Here is a 20263-nt window from a genome sequence, read left to right as displayed (position 1 = left end):
GCAGAAGCAGTCAGAAACAGAAAAACACAAACACACACACAAGCTTATATGTATATATATAGGAATGTCAGGACAAGCTCCTCTATGGGGGAATCATTGCCGACAGCATGCAAATGACACTCTTGGCTCTTAGCCAATGCCAAGGACCAAACTCTGAATACTGAGAAATTCGACTATTTTTTCTCTGTTTGTTTTTGTTATTATTAGCAACAGCAGCTGGCGGATATGGAAGTGTATACTATACATGAGTATTGTATTTTTTGGGGAGGAGGGTTGGGGGAAATGGCATTATTTATTCGTAGTTTATGCTCGGAAATTGACTATTTATTTATAAGTTGGGCGCCTGAATATAAATGAATGTCATTAAGTTAATGTGCAGAGTAGCGGCATTTGTTAAGCGAGCACACATTTATCTGTTTAATTACTTTCCATATCATCATCATCATAAAGAAGATATATCACTTAATAGGGGTTGTTTGCCCACATTCCTGGGCACCTCAACTGATCATTGCAACCCCTTTTGATGGGTGTAAAGTGAGCTTATTGCACCCAAAGCTGCAACCGAACCGGTTCGCGATGTCCTTGGGAATGCGTTTTCTCGATCGCTTTTTTTTGCAAGCTTTTGCGCTTGGAATTCGCAAATGGTTCTAGCACTTGGCGATTGAGGTTCCGCCTGCTGCAGACGATCTTCCTTCCTTGTCTTGGGGAGCAGAAATGTTCAATGAACGTCTAGTGAGGACATTGCTGCTGACACCAAAGATATAATTATCACCCCCGTTCGCAGATCTTGCTTGGATAAGCGTTCGGAATTTTTGGAAATAGACTCCCTTACTTTATAGGGGGTCGTCCATAGAATGCATTTAAAATAAGGAAAAGAGAAAAAAATTGTGAAATTGTGAAATGCAATTCGGAAGTTTTCTCTAAGCAATTAAATGAGAATATTATGGTTTTCTCTGTTTATGTTTATGACGCTTCGGGGGGTTTATTGCACAGTTTTAATATCCTTTTGCCAGTTAGCATTAAGGATGCTTTCATTCTCTTCTCCATACCAAGCGAACATCTCAAGTGCAAGTTGTGGGCAACAATAAAGACGTTGACTCTGCGATGTGATGTGATGTGAGATGCGAGAAGCTCGTTAGCCGAAAAGTAGCTTCAAGAATACATAGCTCATGTTTTTATATCCAACAGATACACACGCACATAGCAGTGTGTATTTGTGTGTGTGTGTGTATTTGGCATTTTTTGGATTTTCTTTGTTTTTCTTGGTATTCTCGTGGTTGCCCTGGGTATGGGCATATCGATTGTGTGAGAGAGCGTCAAATTATGATGATGATATACTCAGGTTGATTTATGCACTCTCATGAACATGGCGCTGTGGATTAGTTAATATGCAAATCTCGGCTAGACAAATAGTCTGCCATTTTTTGCCCATTGTACGTGTAAATCTATATCTAGTGATAGATAAATTATGATTACACAATGAGAAATTTTAGTGAGGTCTAACTTATTGATAAACATAAATATGATAAATAAATAAAAGCATTGATTTCATAAATAACAAAAGTTTTTCTTTTTTATTCTTCTTTATTTACAAAGATAATAAGTAAATTCTATAACAAAGAAAATGACAGAAAATTTTACATGTAGGGGATATTTAATAGAATTATGTTTACTACCACTAATAACAAAAGTTAACTTGAATATTATTAATTGAACAAAAACATATTGCAAAATTGTTTATTCATTTAATCACAAAAAAGTGTTTATAAACGCATAAAGACTGAGTTATTATTATTTTCCATATATTATTTTTATTACTATTTTATTATCATTATTACATTTTATTATTATTATTATTACTATTTTTTGATTATTATTATTATTATTATTATTATTATTATTATTATTATTACTATTTTATTATCATTATTACATTTTATTATTATTATTATTACTATTTTTTGATTATTATTGTTATTACGATTTTATTATTATTTCTTTAAATTCTATTCACAAGAAGTTGAAAAGTAAAATGCTTAAAATAGGTTATTTCACATTATGTATTTAATACACTATTGTTTCTTAACTATTGCGCACATACAATGGTAAAGAAATGATTAATTTCGTTTTTTTAAAGTTAATATTATGTATTTTGCAAATTATGAACTCAATGAAATATCGTTAAATTGATAATTACCTTTTGTTATTGACATTTAACGACTTTATTCTAATTGAGAGTCTTTCAATAATCCGTTCGATGTTCCGGCATAAACAATTTTAAAAGCTTCTAAGCTTTCTTTTCTATTTCGATTCTATTCTAAAAAAGCTCTGAAGTGCTAAAGCACTAAAGCAGTTTATCGTGTCATTCATAACGTAGCCTTGACCGTTCCCCAGACATAGGGCATTTATTCAGTTGTACTGGCTGCATGCGTTTGGGGCATTTGAATACGAATACGAGTTCGGTTGTGTGTGTGTGTTTGTGTTTGTATGGATATGGGGGACACAGATACATAGTCGCTTTTGGTGTAGCTGTGTGTTTGGTGAACGCACTTAAGCACACACGCACACACGCACACACACACCCACAATGTAAACTAAATGTTGCTTTACATACACACTCAGATATATATATATATATATATAATTTACTGCTGTTGCTTTTTCGTTATTTCATTCATTCATTCATTCATTCACCCATTCATTCACACACCGAGCGCGTCTGTCAGTCAGTCTGCAAGTGAGTCAGTCAGCGCCTTTTTCCTTTGCCTTTGCCCGCGTTGCTCATACGCTCTGTGTGCCGAGTGCTCAGTGCTCAGTGCTCAGTGCTTGGTGCTTGGTGCTTGCTGTTGGTGCTCAGTGTTCAGGGCTCAGTTCTCAGCTCTGAGTTCTCAGTTCAGTTCAGTTATCCTTGTGCTGTGTCAACGCATTGTTGTCGTAAACCGGCGTCCGCCAGAGCAGCAAAAGCAACAGCAGCAGCTCGACTTAGCTCAGCTCAGCTTGGCTCGGCTCGGCTCAACTTAGTGTCCACCAGTCGACGGTTAGTCACTCGACCAAGTAGAGAAAAAAAGCAAGAATATAAGAAGAATTATTAACTCGCAAAATGCAAAGCAGCAAAAGAATGAATTTCATTCGCGACCGGGTTGAAAAGTTTCGTCGTCTTTTTTCTGTGTCTGTGACTGTGACTGCGATTGAGTGTTTTGCTTGTGTCTCTGTGTTTGTGCTTTGAATCCTCCTTCAATTTGATTGCAATTTTTTATTTAATTTAATTTTGCATTTTTATGCGCTGTCAGCTTTATTTTGATTTCAATTTAAATGGCTGTTGTCCTTCCCCAATATTGTTTTACTTGTTGTAGTGCTTGTTCCTAAATTCCTTTGAGACCAAATTGAATTTCCACATGGTTTTGCCTCCCATTTTTTCTGGTTTTTTGTGTTTTTTTTTGGGTATTATATACTCCCGACCCTGTCACGGTTCATAGCGTTCAGTGGACGGTGGACGGTGGATGGGAGCTAAACCCAGCCATTAATTCTGAAAGTCATATAAAAATGTAATTTTTTATTATTGCGCGATATGTACGATAAAAATAAAAAAGAGAGAAAGCGAACACCGAACATAACCTGCTCTTCGAATAATCCTTTGCTGGCTTTGGCCCTGCCAAAACAAACAGACAAAAATCAATATATTTCGTATAGTACTCGAAGAATGCCGCCTGCCGAAACATTTTAGCTTTTTTCGATTAAAGGACAATGTCAATGAGTGTGTGTGTATAGATGTGTGTGTGTGTGTGTGTGTGATTGTGTGTGAATCGTCTATACGCTGACCGCTGACAAATCGAAAGTCATAAATCTTTTTTTTTGTGGGTAACTTCTTTCTAATCTAATATTCTTCTAGCTGCGATAAAAGTAAAATGCAGACGGCCACAAAATTCAATCATATTTCATTTATTCCACACTATTAGAGTTTCGTTTTCGTTGTCCTCTACTTTCTTCATTTCATTTAACATTGTATGATATGTATACCCTGCATTTAACAATTGTTTAGGGTATACAGTTTTACATATTCAACAAGTTAACTTTTCCAACGGTCTCACGAACTTAAAAATTGTATTCAATAAGTAATTTGGAGGGTAACATTTTAGAGGGTATCTCAAAGTCGACTTACCTTCACACTTGTCTTCTTTTGGCATTTTCCCTGCGGCTGTTGCTTCTGCCTTGAGTGTGGCAATTATATTTTTATTGTTTCTGTTGCCAAATTGTCTAGCAAAATTGCTGATAGCCGCCTTGGGCGTTACTCGGCACAAAAGTGCCACAGAATATTGACTGAGGCTGAGGCTGAGGGTCGTGGTCGTGGTCATGGCTTCAACTTGAGTTTGAGGGCGATGTCAAAATAGGAATCTCGTGTACTTGCTGGGTTAATAACTTTGCGTTTAATTCGATTTTGTGCATCGATTATTTGTGTTTGCTTTCTTGTTACTGCCATTCGAGTCAATATTGCGATAAGATTAATGAAATGCCTCTCTGTGGATCCATAAACATGCCGATTCGATTGCCGGCAAAAGTTATATTTATTTATAAAGTAGCCTGACAGTTGATTCATCTGCTTAAATAAATAACGATGGCAATTGAGTAATTATTAACCGTCTACTTTTCTACATTACAAAACTCAAAGGACTCAACAATGATAAGGAGTAATTACAATAAAAATCGATTACTCAGCTTAATTGTTGTATTTAATGGTTCGGAGTAAAAACAAAGTCGATAGTAACATTAAGGTATTATTTTCATGAAAAAAGTGCAATGTATTCGTAATTATAAAATTTTGATCTTAAATATATGTATATAAAATAGTGCCTGAAAAGTCATAGAATTTGAAGAATAACTCAACTTTATTTTGATTGGTTGGTTTGGAATAAAAATGTTAGGTTAAGGAATTAGTTACTCAAAAAAATGCAACGCATTCATAATAAAATTGAATACATTACAAAAAAAAAAATATAATGATTGAAAATTCGCATTGAAAAATACTTAAATCCAATATAAATTTTAAAACCTACTCAATTGAACTGAGTAATTCAAATAAAATAGATTTTTTTATTGGAGTATTAAATGGTTCGGAAGCAAGACTGAATAAAATTTTGATTTTAAATATATATACTTATAATAATGCTTGAAAATTCACAAAATTTGAATAATACTTGAATAAGAATTCAAATTTAATAATGATAAAAGTAACTAATAAAAATATGAAAGTATTATTTAGTTTGGTATTATGTAGTGTGGTATTATTTATAGGTATTTTTTAAATCAAAAAAGTTAAACGCTTTCATAATAAAATTGAATTAATATAATGCTTGAAAATTTACAGAATTTGAAAAATAATTGAATAAAATTTCAAATTAAGTATTAATTTCAAAATTTACTCAATTAAACTGAATAATACAAATAAAATTGATTACTCAATATCAGAATTTAATGGTTCGGAATAAAATTTAAGGTAGACAAAGTTATACTTATTTTTAAAAATAAATAAAAATTGATAATTATATGCTGAATTAGAATAGCTTTAAATAAAATGCTTTTAAACTCATTCAATTTGAAAAATACTTGTACGAACTTTGAAAAAGAACTCAAATTAAATTGATGTCACTTGCACGCCATTACATATTAAAATTGAAAACATTATGAATTGATGTTTATTGAAATTTGTTGAACATTTTCTTTTGAGCTGGCAATGTACACATAACATAACATTGATGGCAATTGCTCCATAGCCAAACTTTGTTGACCTCAGCATTGAGGGTCGATGTTTACCATGTGCAACATTTACCATTTGCCACAATGTTGTCGCATTGTGCTGCTGCTGTTGATGCTGCCTTTGCCAGAGGATTCAAGTTGAGACTGGCTTTCGCCTTAGTCCTGCTGTGGATGGCAGCAAAACTTGACTCATTAAATTTTCATTGTTTTAATTTGCACAACTTGAGGCAACTTGCTTGTGTGTGTGTGTGAGTGTGTTTTTGTATGTGCGGCTGCTTGAGTCCTTTCGACTATTTGTTGTGGTGTGAGTGTGAGTGTGTATGTGTGAGTGAGTAGCTCTTGGAATTGAATAGCAAACATTTTCAGTGCGAGGAGCAACATTCCAGTTGCTCTTGACGCTTTGGTTTTGGTTTCTTGGTTCACCAAAGTCAAGAACTTTGCCACGTTTCACGACTAATTTGGCTAATTTAACTTCAGAGCACAGACTCTGTCTCTGCCTCTGCTGCTGCCACGCCCATCAACCCACCAGCTATGATGACCAGAATATCAATCTCAGTCAATTAGGAAATACAAAAAGGCGCCCATTCAAATGCTGGCTGTAAAAACTTTTCTTAAAATTACTTTTAATTAAATTTCGCTTGCTTGGAAAGCTTTTCAATTTAGCTCGCGAGGGGTTAGTTAACATACGACAAAGGCTTTGATTTTGAGGAAGAAAAAAATAACTTTAAAGTTTATTTTGTAGTATTTAAAAGACGCAACTTTTACTTACCTTGTAGTAGCTAAATATCGAAACTTTAGTTGAAAGTAATTAGCAGAATTTCAATAATTTCGACAGTTCAAACATATATAAAAAAATATAATAAAAAACACAATACAAAGCTTATATATAATAATATAATAAAATACGGCTATAATAATATTATAATATATCAATATAAATAGTATCATATTAAAACAAAAGAGTATTTTCGATAGTTCAAACTTATATAAAATTTATGATAAACAATATAATATAAATCATATACATATTAATATAATAATATAATAGTATAATGCTAAATATGTTCCCCTTTCTAAAGGGTATTTGGCATTCACCATAGAGTTAAGACTCGCTTGGATTTTGCGTTAAACCGTCAAATGGCTTTGGTCATTAGACGGGAAAAGCTTCGCTAATATAAATTAATGTGCGCCGCGTTTACTGAACACTTTAATGACCCAAACACACATACATACTCACACACACACAAGCATGCATTTATACATACATATATAAGCCTGGCAGCAATGAAAGGATTCTGACCACATGTGTGTGTGGCAATACCTGACAGCAATTTGGTTAGAACAACGCGTTGAAAATGCCGCCAGAAGCGGTGGGAAGAGAAGAGGGTGGGGAAGGCAGGAGAGGGAAAGGGAGGCAGTTGACTTAACCAGTTATGCAATTTTCTCGCCGCTGCATTGTTTTCAGTGCACAGACATTTGCAGCTGCTTTCACACGCTGTTGTCAATTTATGCGCACTTATGCACGTGCCACACACACATACATACACACACACGCACACACAGACACATGCACCCAAAAACCACACACACACACAGATGGACGCTTTCACACATGATTGTGACGCGTTGTTGACCAAATCAATTTCATGGCTCGCAGCCATTTTTGCTCTCTCTGCCGTGTCCTGTGCCTTGAAATTTCCACTGTCAACATTGAGTGCAAGTGTGTGTGTGAATGTGTGTCTGTGTGTGTTTCTGTATATTGTATGGCTAAAGGTGTTACCTGCTGCCAAGCTGTTGACCAAGACTGAACAATTAAAATTCCTCCTTTTCCTCCTCTGCTTTTATTTCACCCACACCCTCACACACGCCCTCGCCTCGCCTCGCCTTCCATACAATTTTGCTTTTCTGCTCTCAGCTTTTTCTTTACAAATGCCAACTGTCAAGGATACAGACACCTACAATGCAAGCAAGACGAGTAGCTCTTCATACAAGACCCTCGGTGGCTAGTTATATTCGTGAGCTCTAAGCAAAAATATTACATGTACATGGAAGTAAACACTAAGAGGATAAGTCGCATTTGAATAAATCTTAGAAATCTGCTTGCAACAAAAATACTGCCAACTTAGTTGTCCGTAAGTGGATGATGGATTTAAAGATTTTAATCAGATCAGACAAAATGAAATACACAACTCTAAAACCAGCTTAACTAAAGGGAATATATTTAAATAATTCCAGAAAAAACTTTGTTTTTAATTTAGTTATAGGAGAATGCATTAAAATATGCTAGTGAATTCTTAACATTCCTTTTGATATTTGGGTTGGGTAAATAAATAAAATTAATGCCGACTTCGTTGTGTCTGCAAATAGATGATAGAATCTAAGTTGTAATTAGACCAAGAAGAAGCAAAATCCATACGCAAAAAAGAAAATGTTTAAACAATATCAAAACTAAAAAATACCAAATGTGTTAGTATAAACTTGAAGTTATTTCCTTTGCTTTCGTTAATAGTCTAAGAGGAGATAATGGATTTTATGTCCTAGTCAGTTCAGAAAACAAAGGAAATTCATAAAACTATAGCTATTATTGAGAAAAGTATTTAAAATTACGCTTGTTATAGAGAAAATAATTGGGGAATTTAATAAGAAAAACAATATACAAATTTTTTAAATACAAGTCTATTAAAGCTAAAGTTTTTAGGGACCACACAAGTAAGTAGGCGTGTTTCCCTATACACAAGTATTTCTTAAAATTTGTATCTGATCGCAACTAAATATCGTAGATCGTACCAAATATCTAGCTTAAAAATTACGTTTTATTTTCAATTTGCAGAGGTGGAGGTATGCTAGGCATACTAACTAATTCGTGTTGTCGAAAAAAGAAATATATTTATATCTCTTATAGTCTCTGAAATCCATGATCAAGAATATATTTATATTTCTTATGTGTTCGGATATGACTCCTTCTACCAGTTATGTATGTATGTCATTTCCTGCAGGCACAAAGTTATACCCTTCCTATGGGTAGCGGGTATAAACAAATAGAAAAGTCTGAATTCTAAGTAATATACTTATATGCCGCTTGCGCCTCAAAGTATGCAGGGTATTTCGGTGTTGCCATGCTCATTGTGTTCATTCGAATTAAATACGGAGAAATAAATTGCCATGGGACGAAAGGGGACACAAGATACATACACAAGATATATACATATAGACAGAGGTCAACTGTCCCATTGTCCTGGGCGTTCATCCTGTGCGCCTTGCAACAGCTGGTCATGCATACGAAATGAGCTCGTGGACACATGAAATGCGCGTTGTTCACCTTAAGTTGATGCTATGTCCATTTGCCTGATTGTTGATTGATTTACAATTTACAGTTGTTGTCGTGGCATAGTTGGACCATAAGTTACAGTTACGGACATTTCATTAAAGCGAAAGCAACTGTCAATATCAATCAGTGGTAAATTATTGACTTGCAATGCAAATGTAGCGAAAGGAAGCAGCGGGAAATTCAATTACCGTATAGTAAAACGAAGTTATTTTGATAGTCAAAGTAAGGAGGGAAATAAAAAATTGTGAGGAATGAAAAACTAATCTAAAAACTACTTGTAAAGTGTTGTGTGTTGTGGCGACTTGTTGGATTTGGCTTTCATTTAAGTTTTACGTGTTTCATTTTATATTTTGTTTTTGTGTTCTCCCCAACACTCGACGATTATTGTTTTCTTGCTTATTGTTTGCGGTTATAAAGTTCTCTCCGTAAGTTGCTGCTGCTGTTGTTGTTGCTGCTGAGCCACAAAATCAAAGAACGAAGCAACAAAACAAGAACAAGCCATACATACATATAATCCGTATACTGCAGATAACAATAATAATGCCAGCAAGAACAAGCCACATGCAATGACCTGGCCAATATATGTCTTCATATTTGTGCTACGAGTATAACAAATGTGGTTCTTTTGGTTGCGCAAAAAAGGTATTTCACACACAATATTTCTTCTTGTTGTTTTTCATGTTGTGCTGTTTGTTGTTGTTCTGTTTTTCTTTTCGGTTTTTTGTGAAACACTTTTCCCCAGTGGCAAAAACCAATTTCTACATTGCGCATACGTCCTGTGCACCGTCGCCCATCAACTGTCTGAAGCTGCCTCAGAGCTCAGCGTTCTCGCTCTGCGCTCTCGGGTCGTTTCAATTCAGTTTTTTAATAAGTTTTTCAACTTGACATGCCCAAACATTCTAGCATATCTACTCCCACTATATCTTTTCCACTCTCTCTGTCTCTCGTTGCCATCTGTGGAGCGTTTCATGTTACGATGCATGCTGCAGTTTCCTACTACACAACTATGGCAACCATGAAGTCAATGGTCCAGGGTTCAGCTGCGAAACGAGGCAAGGCAAGGCAAGGGGGGCGTCTCGCTGGCTGGCATCATATTTTGCATGGTTCGTTTAACATTCTGTACAATGCACAACAAGCAGCCAAAGAAAACAAAGCAAACTAACAGCTCACACACACACACTCACATCTATATATACTATATATCTGGGTTTGTGTATATCTGTCGCTCTGTTCTCTGTTTGTTGTTAGTGCAGCTGTCGACTTTGTAAATTTCATATCTACAAAGACAAGAGAATAACAAAAGTTGTCAGCTGCTTGTCTAGTTGTCTGTTGCTCCCAAGCTATTTAGTTATCATGCCCGATCTATTAAATAGACTTATCTGCGCTCTTCTCAAATCCTACAATTGCCGCTGGCTTCTTACGAATTCGGAAATTATTGAAGCAAGACTTCGTTTTTGGGTAGCGCGAAATGAGCTAATGAGATTCAAAAAGTTCAGTTGCACTGCGATGCAAAACTACTTTGGCAGTTGCAGTTCAGTGTGACAGTGATGTCCCTGCATAATAGAGACGTTGCATTTTAAATCCTCATCATTCTTTTATGTTGAATATATTTTGCTTGATTTTGCTGGGAATTTTGATATGAATATTTAAAATTTATCACTTTTTTTGATTAGGTAAGGAGCATAGAAATATGTTAAATGTGTAGGACAATCTAACTTTGAAGCTGACTTTGACAACTATTAAATCCTGATAGCTTTAATTTTTGTCTTTATATAATTTAAACACAAATTACAAATAATTGTTATTCTTGCACTGTAATATTTTCTAGTTGAATTTGATATCGCATAAAAGCATACTTCACAGATAAATCTACTATTATAGCTTTAAGGTTCTGTTTCTTGAATAGCGAAAATAATTTTTGTGTCTTTGCTTTGGTATGAATAGTGAAGCTTTATTGACACTTATTAATTAGGTAATATTATAAAGGTTGTAGATTGTACTAGTAAAGTTCTTATTATTATATATACTAAATGCACCACATTTTTATTTAATGTTTTAATATCAAAAACAATTACTGGACTTTTTCCATTATTAGTAGATTTTGCTTACATTTAAAATGTATAGTTTCGCATTGTTTATTAAATAATATCAAAAATATATTTATGCACAACATTTCAACTCATTTATGAATGAAAGAATCCTTGTTGTTATTTAAATATAATATATCTATGATATATGAATTCTTATTCATCCTCTACTTAATAATTGAGTTTTACTTTGACACTGCCTAATATACACTGCCACCACTGTCTGACCCGATGCCATTGTCAATTATATTTACGTAGCGGCTTTCGAGGTGGCATGTTCGACTCACAGCTGTGTGGCAGCTGTTGTAGCTGTTGTGGCAGTCAATTTGCCGAAACTGCACTTTTCAGCGAGATTCGCTGCACAAAGGCCGCACAAAGCTGCATTGCTGGCGGCAGATTTCACACACACATTCTAACTATGAATTTAAAAAGTATTTTATTTCATTCAATTACCTTTAAATTTCATATATATTTATTGTTTTCTTTTCTATATTTTTATTGACAGGTTCCATCATGTTTCATGTGCGACGCCGTCCGGCGGATTCGCAGCCTCGTCGACGCAAGAAAAAACCTTTGGGCGCCGCGAATGGTGCGAATCACATGTCAGGGGATCGTGAAGGTCCCGTCCTCGTCGAGGTGACGCACAGCGGCGATGGCGGACGCCGCATAAAGCTGGGCAGCGATCCGGTCGAGGTCGGTTCGGCCAACACGAATTGCCTGCAATTGTTTGGACCCTCCATCCAGCCAAGGCATTGTCTCATCTCGTTGTTGGAAGGCGTTTGCACAGTCACGCCGCTGCACACGGATGCGCTCACCTTTGTCAATGGACATCACATTAGCCAGCCGACCATTTTGCATGTAAGTTGCACATTTTCATTTCCACATTCATTCTCGTTACAATTTTGTGTAGTTACGTTAGGGAATGTTTTAAATTAAAGCGCGTATCAAAAATTCTGGTAAAAGTTTATACTTATATGTTTTTTTTGATGAATTAAAGTATTGATTAATTATAATGAAACTAGAGAACTTTCTTATTTTCATTACAAAAAATTTCTGTCAGAAACTATGTATCTTTAATTGCTGCAATTTGCATTCACTACTTTACCTTTACATACTGGTCGTATGCGTAATTCAAGTGTTCAAATATCATCTTTAAAACGATGTATTGATAAAAGAAATCACATTGAAGAAATTCGATTATAATTTTGCATTACATCATATCCACATTCATTTTCTTTGCTATTTTGTGTGGCTAGATAGATAGATATTTGTGTTATTTGTGTATGAAGAAATCTATTATTTACCTATAACAGCTGCATATAATAATTAGAAAAATTTGTTTATTTGCAATACATAAAATGCATGTCGGAATTTTTCCTAATTAGGAACTATTTTCAATTGCTGTAATTTGCATTAATTACTTCTTACACACTTGACGTATGCGTAATTCAAGAGTAAGCCACAAAATTAAACTATCGTATGTAACTATAATAATAATAGAAATCAGAAAAGAAAAAAATGTGTTTACGATTTTACATTACATACATTTCAATATTCACTCTCTCAGTGTGATTTCCCTTAGTACTCGACTATAGCCTTCTCACTTGTTAGTACAATACGAGTCGTATACGGGTCGTATGCTTAATGCAAGTGTATTTTGTGTGGCTCAAACTTAAAATTGTTTTAAAAAATCTCCTCGTAGAGATGGGAGGTATATCCAATTGTACTTACTTCTATATTTTTATAATGAAATAAAGAATTATTTAATGCAATTTCTGATTTTCGATACAAGAAATTCCTGTGTTCAAGTTTAGTGTATTGCCTTATTGGAAATTGTCTTTAATTTCCTGTTAAGACAGGGCTTAAATTAAGTTAAGCTAATTACATGAATAACCAATTGCATATTGAATTTATTAGATTAAAAGTTGCCCTCGGGTTGTATGCGTTACAGAGGTGTAATTTGTAAGTCTTTAGAATAAAATGTGTATTAAAATGAAATGTATAGATAGAAAGGTAAATCCAAATTGTAGATCCTACTTGAATATTTTCTTAATGACATCTCTCATTTTCAATACAAGAAATTCCTGTTTAAGTTTAGTATACTTCTTAATTGGAAAGTTTCTTTAGTTGCTAAATTTTCTGTTTTAATTCAAACTAATTACAAGCAAAACCAGTTGCAATTTGCATTCGTTAGTCCCAACTCTCCTACGAGTCGTATACGTAATTCGAGTATAAGCATCATGTCAAACCGCCAAATAATTCTGTTCTTAGCTCTCATCTCAGCCTTGACCCAGTAAAGGATTTGTGCTCTTAAAGGCTGTGGCTGTAGCAACCACACAGAGTTAATGGCGTTGCTCTGTTGGCATTTGTCACGCAATTTCATTTCATGTTTGCAGCCATTTGGTGTAAAGGCTTTTTCGAGTTTTTCCTGCCAATGCACATAATACATGTATGTGAAATGAGCTGGATAAACGAAATGAAAGCAGCGAAACTGATTGCCAGGCTAATATAAGTAAAGTGCCCAATTTGTTATTACGAAAGCCTTTGGCGACGAAACGTTTACATTGAGGAACACAGCTGGAGTATTTCCGCCAGAGGAAGCGTATTCAGTGTAAATGTAAAAGAGAATTACACTCGGTGATCAAAATCTATTTACATATTTAACTGAAACGATATTTAATATGTTAGCAACCTGTCGAGAAGCACAATATATATCAAAAATATCGACCTGTTTCGCAATATTTTATTTTACGCTTTTCACTTTGGCAGCCACTTCGATGCTCCCGCATTGAACTCGATTTTATTTTCGGGTTAAATATTCAGCAGTCAATATCAATATTTGGAAGTAGAGCCACAAAACTGTCACATAACAGTCATGAATACGGAATATTGAAGCTGACACGATTCCAAAAAAAGTCGTAAAATATTTTTAGCAAGCTATTTCATAAATGTTTAACACAACCAATAGCTATTTCATTTATTAGAATTTTATTAAACATGCTTTTGACAATTTTACTTAATGTCAAGTCGACTAACCTTTATTTTGGATTTTAAAGTGATTCATTGGGGATAAAGAGTTCTTTCAAATGAGTTGCTCTTCGTGCACTTTGTTGCTCAAGTTCATTATCATCAACAATTTGATTTGCCGCTGCTGGCAGAGAATGTTCAAAAGTTAAATTTCCGACAAGCTTTCCATCAACTTTGTGTTGTGTGTTTGCTCAGCCAGTGACAACTCGTCGCAACCTTTGGGGCGCAGTTGATTTATCTTTTGTTTTGACAACTTTTCGACATACACACACACACACACACACAGAACGCAACACAAACACAAACACAACATCAACATCAAGAGCAACCCACTAAACGAATAAAGTTGACGCTGCGTTCTCACGCATTTGGCCAACAATCACAATGAGCAGCAGCAACAATTGCAACAACATCGACAACAACAACAACAACACGAATAACATTTCTACTACTGACACTGTAAAAACTTTTCTGACTTTCCGCTTGATGAATTCGAAACCAAATAAACAAAAGCAAACTTAAGGCCCTTTCACCTCACCCCGCACCTATTAAAACACAACCTGCCCCCTTTGCCTCTACCTCGCTGAACTCGAGATAAGCCCCAAAATGCTCGGCAATAACGTCAAACTGACTCCAGAGACTCGACACAAACGTAACATAACGGTACTTGATGTATGGAAAGGGGAAAAGAAGAGGAAGAGCGCCTCTTCAATATACAGAACAACATTTTTTGGCTTCGAATCTTTTATTATTTATTTTTATTCTTGCATTCAATTGGCAAATTGGGGTTAGTTGCGGTTCAATGAACCCAAACAAATGCACAAAACAACTGAATAAAAAATCAACAAATATACAAATAGAAAATAGACAAAATGTAAATACGAAAATTTGCTGTCGATTTTATAAAGTTACTAAACACCAAAAGACTTAAATGTTTAACGCAATTTTCAATAAACAATCCGATTGATGCTCTCTAGTTAGCATTGAGGATGCGACTAACAGTTGCGCTTTGAAATAAAATATAAATTTTTGTTAATTTTGAAAGGTAATTTGTTCTAATACCTTCGCAGCGTAATCTAGATTTATAGTTGGTTAAAATAATTAATTAATTATGAGCATTTACAAAATTTAACTTCATATGAATGAAGTTCGATAAATTTTATTACATTACCCATTTGATCATCAAAAAAATGTTCAAATAAAACCAAAAGCTATGAAAGAAATGTATTTTTCAATTAATCTTACACAAATATTCTGAATCGTTTGGTTTAATTTATTTGCATAAAATGTATAATTAAAAGGCAGTGTCCAAAATTAGAACAAAAATTTTAAAATGTCTTTTCAAATACTGAAAATTGTATTTTCATTCAATTTTTACTTGATTAAAATTATCTTAATTAGGATATTTAAAATACTATTTTCATTAAATTTGTACTTCATTAAATTACCTAAATTGGGATATTTAAAATACTATTTTCGTTCAATTTTGACTTCATTAATATTACCTTAATTGGGATATTTCAAATACTATTTTCATTAAATTTTTTCTTTATTAAATTACCTAAATTGGGATACTTAAAATATTATTTTAATTCAATTTTAATTTCTCTTAAATTGACAATCTATACATCAAAATATATACACTCTTTTTTCACTTGTATTTACTGGGCATATACAGCAAACAAAATCTAAGTTTTCGACAACTGGGGGCGTCGTTATCGATGACACTGTCTGTCATTAGTTTCGAAACGCCCCACATTTTTTTCAATCGAACTTTCCTAATCGCCGCAGTGCCACAGAATCTCTCGCTGCGCTCACAAGTTTTGTGGCACGCTGCCATTGAACGCGTTGCACTGATTTCGGTTGTTCGTACATAAAAAAACATAATATGTAAATTGTGCATAATTGAATTAATTAATCTTTAATGATCTTTACATGATTTAAGCAAATTGAAAAATTTAATTACTATTTTAATTGAATCGCATGTAATAACGTAGTAATAAGTACGCACTTTATTTCTGTGTATAATTCAACACGTTCGTTCTCTCTGTGCTCTCTTCTCTTCCCCTCTCTCTTTTTGACCATCTACAGAACGGTTCGGTCGTCATGTTCGGTCGCGTGGCCTCGTATCGTTTCCTGGATTCACCCACGGATGGTCGCTATAATCTGGCCTTGTCTCAATCCCAACTGGACTCCGCGTGTCTCTACGAGAGGTGAGTAATGTCATTGCGTGTTTTTAAATAATTTTGCGAATAATGTAAATGCTACGCTTTGTGACTTTAATAGTTTTTTTTTGTGTTGTCACACTCGATTGTTTGCTAAAAAGAAAATAATGTGCATTGCTTACAAAATACTTGAGGGAAATTTACATAGATCTGCGAGTATTATATGGAGCGAAGATTGTACAAAAGTATAGTACAACAAAATTTACTCTAACAACTTTTTGAAAAGTGTAGACAAATTTGTTAAAAGTGTTTTTCCGCAATGGAAAATTCCGCAAAGTCATTAATTAAAGAATTGCTTAACTTCAACAAAAATGAACTAATGAATATGCGCCATCTGGCAAAACAAATTTCTTTAGCTAAGAACATATTTATGTTACATATGTTCAGAACACGAGTGCGTATACTTAATAAAGCTCTTAAGCTTTATATAGAAAATCTTCCTGTTGAGTTCTTTTGTCTTTGGCTTCGTCCGTAAATAACATTTTTTAATACAAGTGCTTAAGCCTATGCAATCTGTAGAAATAACTTAAAGTCAATAATGACAATATTTTAGAATGCAATCAAATTTTCTAATGAATATGTGCCATCACTTTAAACAAAATCATTTCCATAGGAACTTAATACTTCATATGAAAGTTAGAACATGTGTTTAAATCACTAATAATACTTTCATTCTTTTGCTTTTGGCATCAGAAAACATCTTTCTACATTTTTTAATAGAATAAGAGATTAATATAAAGAAATAATTCCTAAGCAAGGATTTTATGCTCAAGAATTATTTCTACGAATACTTTAAAATCAAATGAAATTTGCTCTCATGTTTTGCGATACAGCGTAAATTTCTGCTGGCATTTACAATTCACACTCTTATGCAGTCGAGTGTTGTTTGAACTTTCCATTTTTGTGTGTTTTTTGTGCAAAATTTCACATTTGTTTGTTTATTTTATTTCATTTATTTATATGTTCACGCTTTGTGTGGCTTTATGTTCGTTACGTGTTGTTTGTTTTTATTATTGTTTGTTTTGCTGTACGACATTAATCCGCCCCCATGCACAAATATGCAAAACAATTTACAACACAACAACAATTCACACTCACAACAATAACAACACCGATAACTTGGCAAATGGAACTCGTCTCGTAGTCGGTCACCAACATCGCCAGGATCTTGGAACGATGAGGATGGCGCTCTTAGTTCGGTGAGTAAATTAACCAGAGACAAAAGTCAAGCGGATGCTGGAGTCAAGCTCTTCATCGCGAACTCTTTCAACCTGCAGACGCACAAGAGCGAATACGAGCAGCATCAGCAGATGAATCAATCCTCGGCGGTGTTTCACAACAACAACAACAACAATGCCACAGATCCACAGACACTGCACTCGTTGAGGGATGTGGTGGATAGTAAACATGGCAGCCAGGAGCAACAGCAAGCGGCAGCTTCCTCTGGGGGGCAACTATGATGGTCAGAGTCTTGAAGGTAATCTGGAGAATGAAATTAAATCAATATCGAGCATGAAATCCGGCGGCTCGAACAGTCAGGAGAGGTAAGAGTGAATCGCTGCCAACTTTAAATGCATTTAATTAAACTTGAATTAACTTTTAACAGCAGCAAAGAAAAACACAAACACAAAAAACATACACAAGCAATCCAACATCACATTTGCATTGTTACATCTTTTTTTTTTAATGTGATTCTTTTTGTGCGCTTTAATTGTATTTTTCTGTCTGTCAGTTCAGAATTTAATTTTGATATTTGCATATGCTCTCTGCCCGCATATGGAAATTTAATGTCGCTTGCCAAATAATAAAAAAACAAGTGAAAAGATGTTTTATTAACTTAACACCGCTTCCTCCCAACAAAACTTAACGCTTTCCAGATCACCCAAATTGCCAGGCGCTGGCGGTCTTTTGGCCGGTGGCAGCGGCTCCGGCGATAACCAAGGACAAGAGCCAATTTTGCCAGCTGTTCTGGAGTTCCCCCGAGACGCATCAGGAGCTCTTTCTGCGCCACATCATCAGCGAATTGGATGTGAATGTGCCGCACTTTAAATTGGCTCCGGTTTACTCGCTTTACTTGTGTGCCAGGTACGTAAATTGCTTTTCTGTTTGGCTTCGATGTATAATAACTAAATAGTTGTTGTTTGCCTGGCCCTCGATGTTAACTTTAATTGTGCAGTTAGATGTAATAGCATAGTAACATTTAGCTGGATAAACAAATATTTAATAATAATTCTTAATATTAATACTTCTTAACATTAAGTCAGCATAAATATTGATAGTCTTTTACATGCCAGTTACTCTTCATGGAATTTTAAACACCCTTTTTTAAACCCTACTCATAAGGTAGAAGGGTATTATAACTTTGCAGGAAATGTATGTAATAGGCAGAAGGAACAATATCCGATGTAAATATATTCTTGATCAGCGTCAACAGCCGACCCCATGTAGCCATGACACTCGAAAATATATATAGAAATAATTTTATTCGACACCACTTGTTATTTTTGGACGTAGATAAGTTTGTCGGCATAGCAAGTTGAAAATATTATATGATATGATTAGTTTTGAAGGTAGAGTTTTTTAATGGTATTTATGATTCCTGAATTTGGTTACCGTTTGATAAAAATTAAAGAAGTTATTTAAAAAATAATTTGATATAGCAAAAAATGGCTGCTGGTATAATTTGTATTTCATGATATATATTTTATATGTAGCACAATATCTATATACCAAATATATCCCTCAGTATATGGCAGTATTTTTATAACTATATTAATTCGGTAGATTTTTCGAATGTGATAGGTGATGAGTATCCCCCAGTCGGTCACATTCGACTGTAGCTTTCTTACACGTTTGAACAAGTACTCTCAGTTTATCATCCTCCTTCAAATAGATTAAAATCTCTACTACCATTTAACCTACTTCAAATCGCAATGACCCCTCAAGGTTTAATCTTGTGCGTTCGCAATCACAGTGCTCCCACAAGGGTTAAGCGCTCGCAGCTTCAAGTCGCTGAGTGCGTCTGACAAATGTGCGTCCTTTAAATGGATTGACTGACTTGACTGCAGACTGCTTCTTGCTGTCGAATTCCCAGCTGTGTCGTGGCCAATAGTATCAACAATTCATTATCAATTATGATGATTTATCTTGACTGCTGACCCAATTTGTGCGCTATTAATATTAATGCCCAAGGCATTGCGGGGGTCGACAAGGGTCGCGCGCAACGAGTCGAGTAACGAACGAGCGACACTGTGCCAGCAACACTCTGTGCCACTTCGACAGGGGGGCGTGAGTGGGGGCAGCTCTTTTGACATTTGTCAAGGCCACGGGAAAGCCAATAAGCAGAAATGAAACTGCTGAAAGGCAGTGATTGCCATCAGCTCTTAAAGCTCAATCGACTACGAAGTACTCTTTAAATACCTGAATGCCAATTGATTTAATTAAATTGAATATGCAACTTTAGTGATTTTATTTACTTAGGATAGTAGTTGGCACTAGAATTAAAAGCTAATGATGGTCATGTACAAACAATAAATAGCAAATTGATTTACTCTAATCGATAAGAATGAAATTTCTTTTTTAAGTTATTGAATGAAAGATTCATAAAAGTATTTCTCAACGAGCAGAAGGTTTTTCTTTTTACGTAGTTAAAGCAAATGTTAAAGACTACTAAGCAATGCTTTGTGATAATCGTCGTATTATTCGCTTTACTCTAAATTAAACTTGAAATAATAATCCAAAATAAAAATTTACTTTGCCAGTTAATAGTTAAATGTAGTAAACGTATTTAACGACTTATGAAAAATATACAAATATTGCTTATATTGAGGTAGGATGGAGTTGAT

The 20263-nt window shown here is 34.6% G+C and overlaps 1 protein-coding gene and 1 non-coding gene across 2 annotated transcripts in view; both read left to right on the top strand.

Moving 5' to 3' along the window:
* The window catches only part of LOC133839628 (afadin), a 62850-nt gene that overhangs the window by 29736 nt on the left and 12851 nt on the right, over positions 1-20263 (top strand). Inside the window, 7 exon segments of the mRNA XM_062271255.1 lie at positions 11672-12024; positions 16285-16406; positions 17563-17617; positions 17696-17866; positions 17868-17962; positions 18296-18395; positions 18397-18503. Of these exon segments, the coding sequence (XP_062127239.1) occupies positions 11672-12024; positions 16285-16406; positions 17563-17617; positions 17696-17866; positions 17868-17962; positions 18296-18395; positions 18397-18503 (1003 nt within the window).
* On the top strand, positions 690-820 carry LOC133839722 (U4atac minor spliceosomal RNA). The gene has a single exon (XR_009894132.1). It is a non-coding gene; the product is annotated as a U4atac minor spliceosomal RNA (small nuclear RNA).

The sequence above is a fragment of the Drosophila sulfurigaster genome, chromosome 2R, assembly GCF_023558435.1.
Source record: "Drosophila sulfurigaster albostrigata strain 15112-1811.04 chromosome 2R, ASM2355843v2, whole genome shotgun sequence".
Taxonomy (NCBI): Eukaryota; Metazoa; Arthropoda; class Insecta; order Diptera; family Drosophilidae; genus Drosophila; species Drosophila sulfurigaster.
Note: the sequence above shows the minus strand (reverse complement) of the source record. Positions and strands in the feature narration are given on the sequence as shown.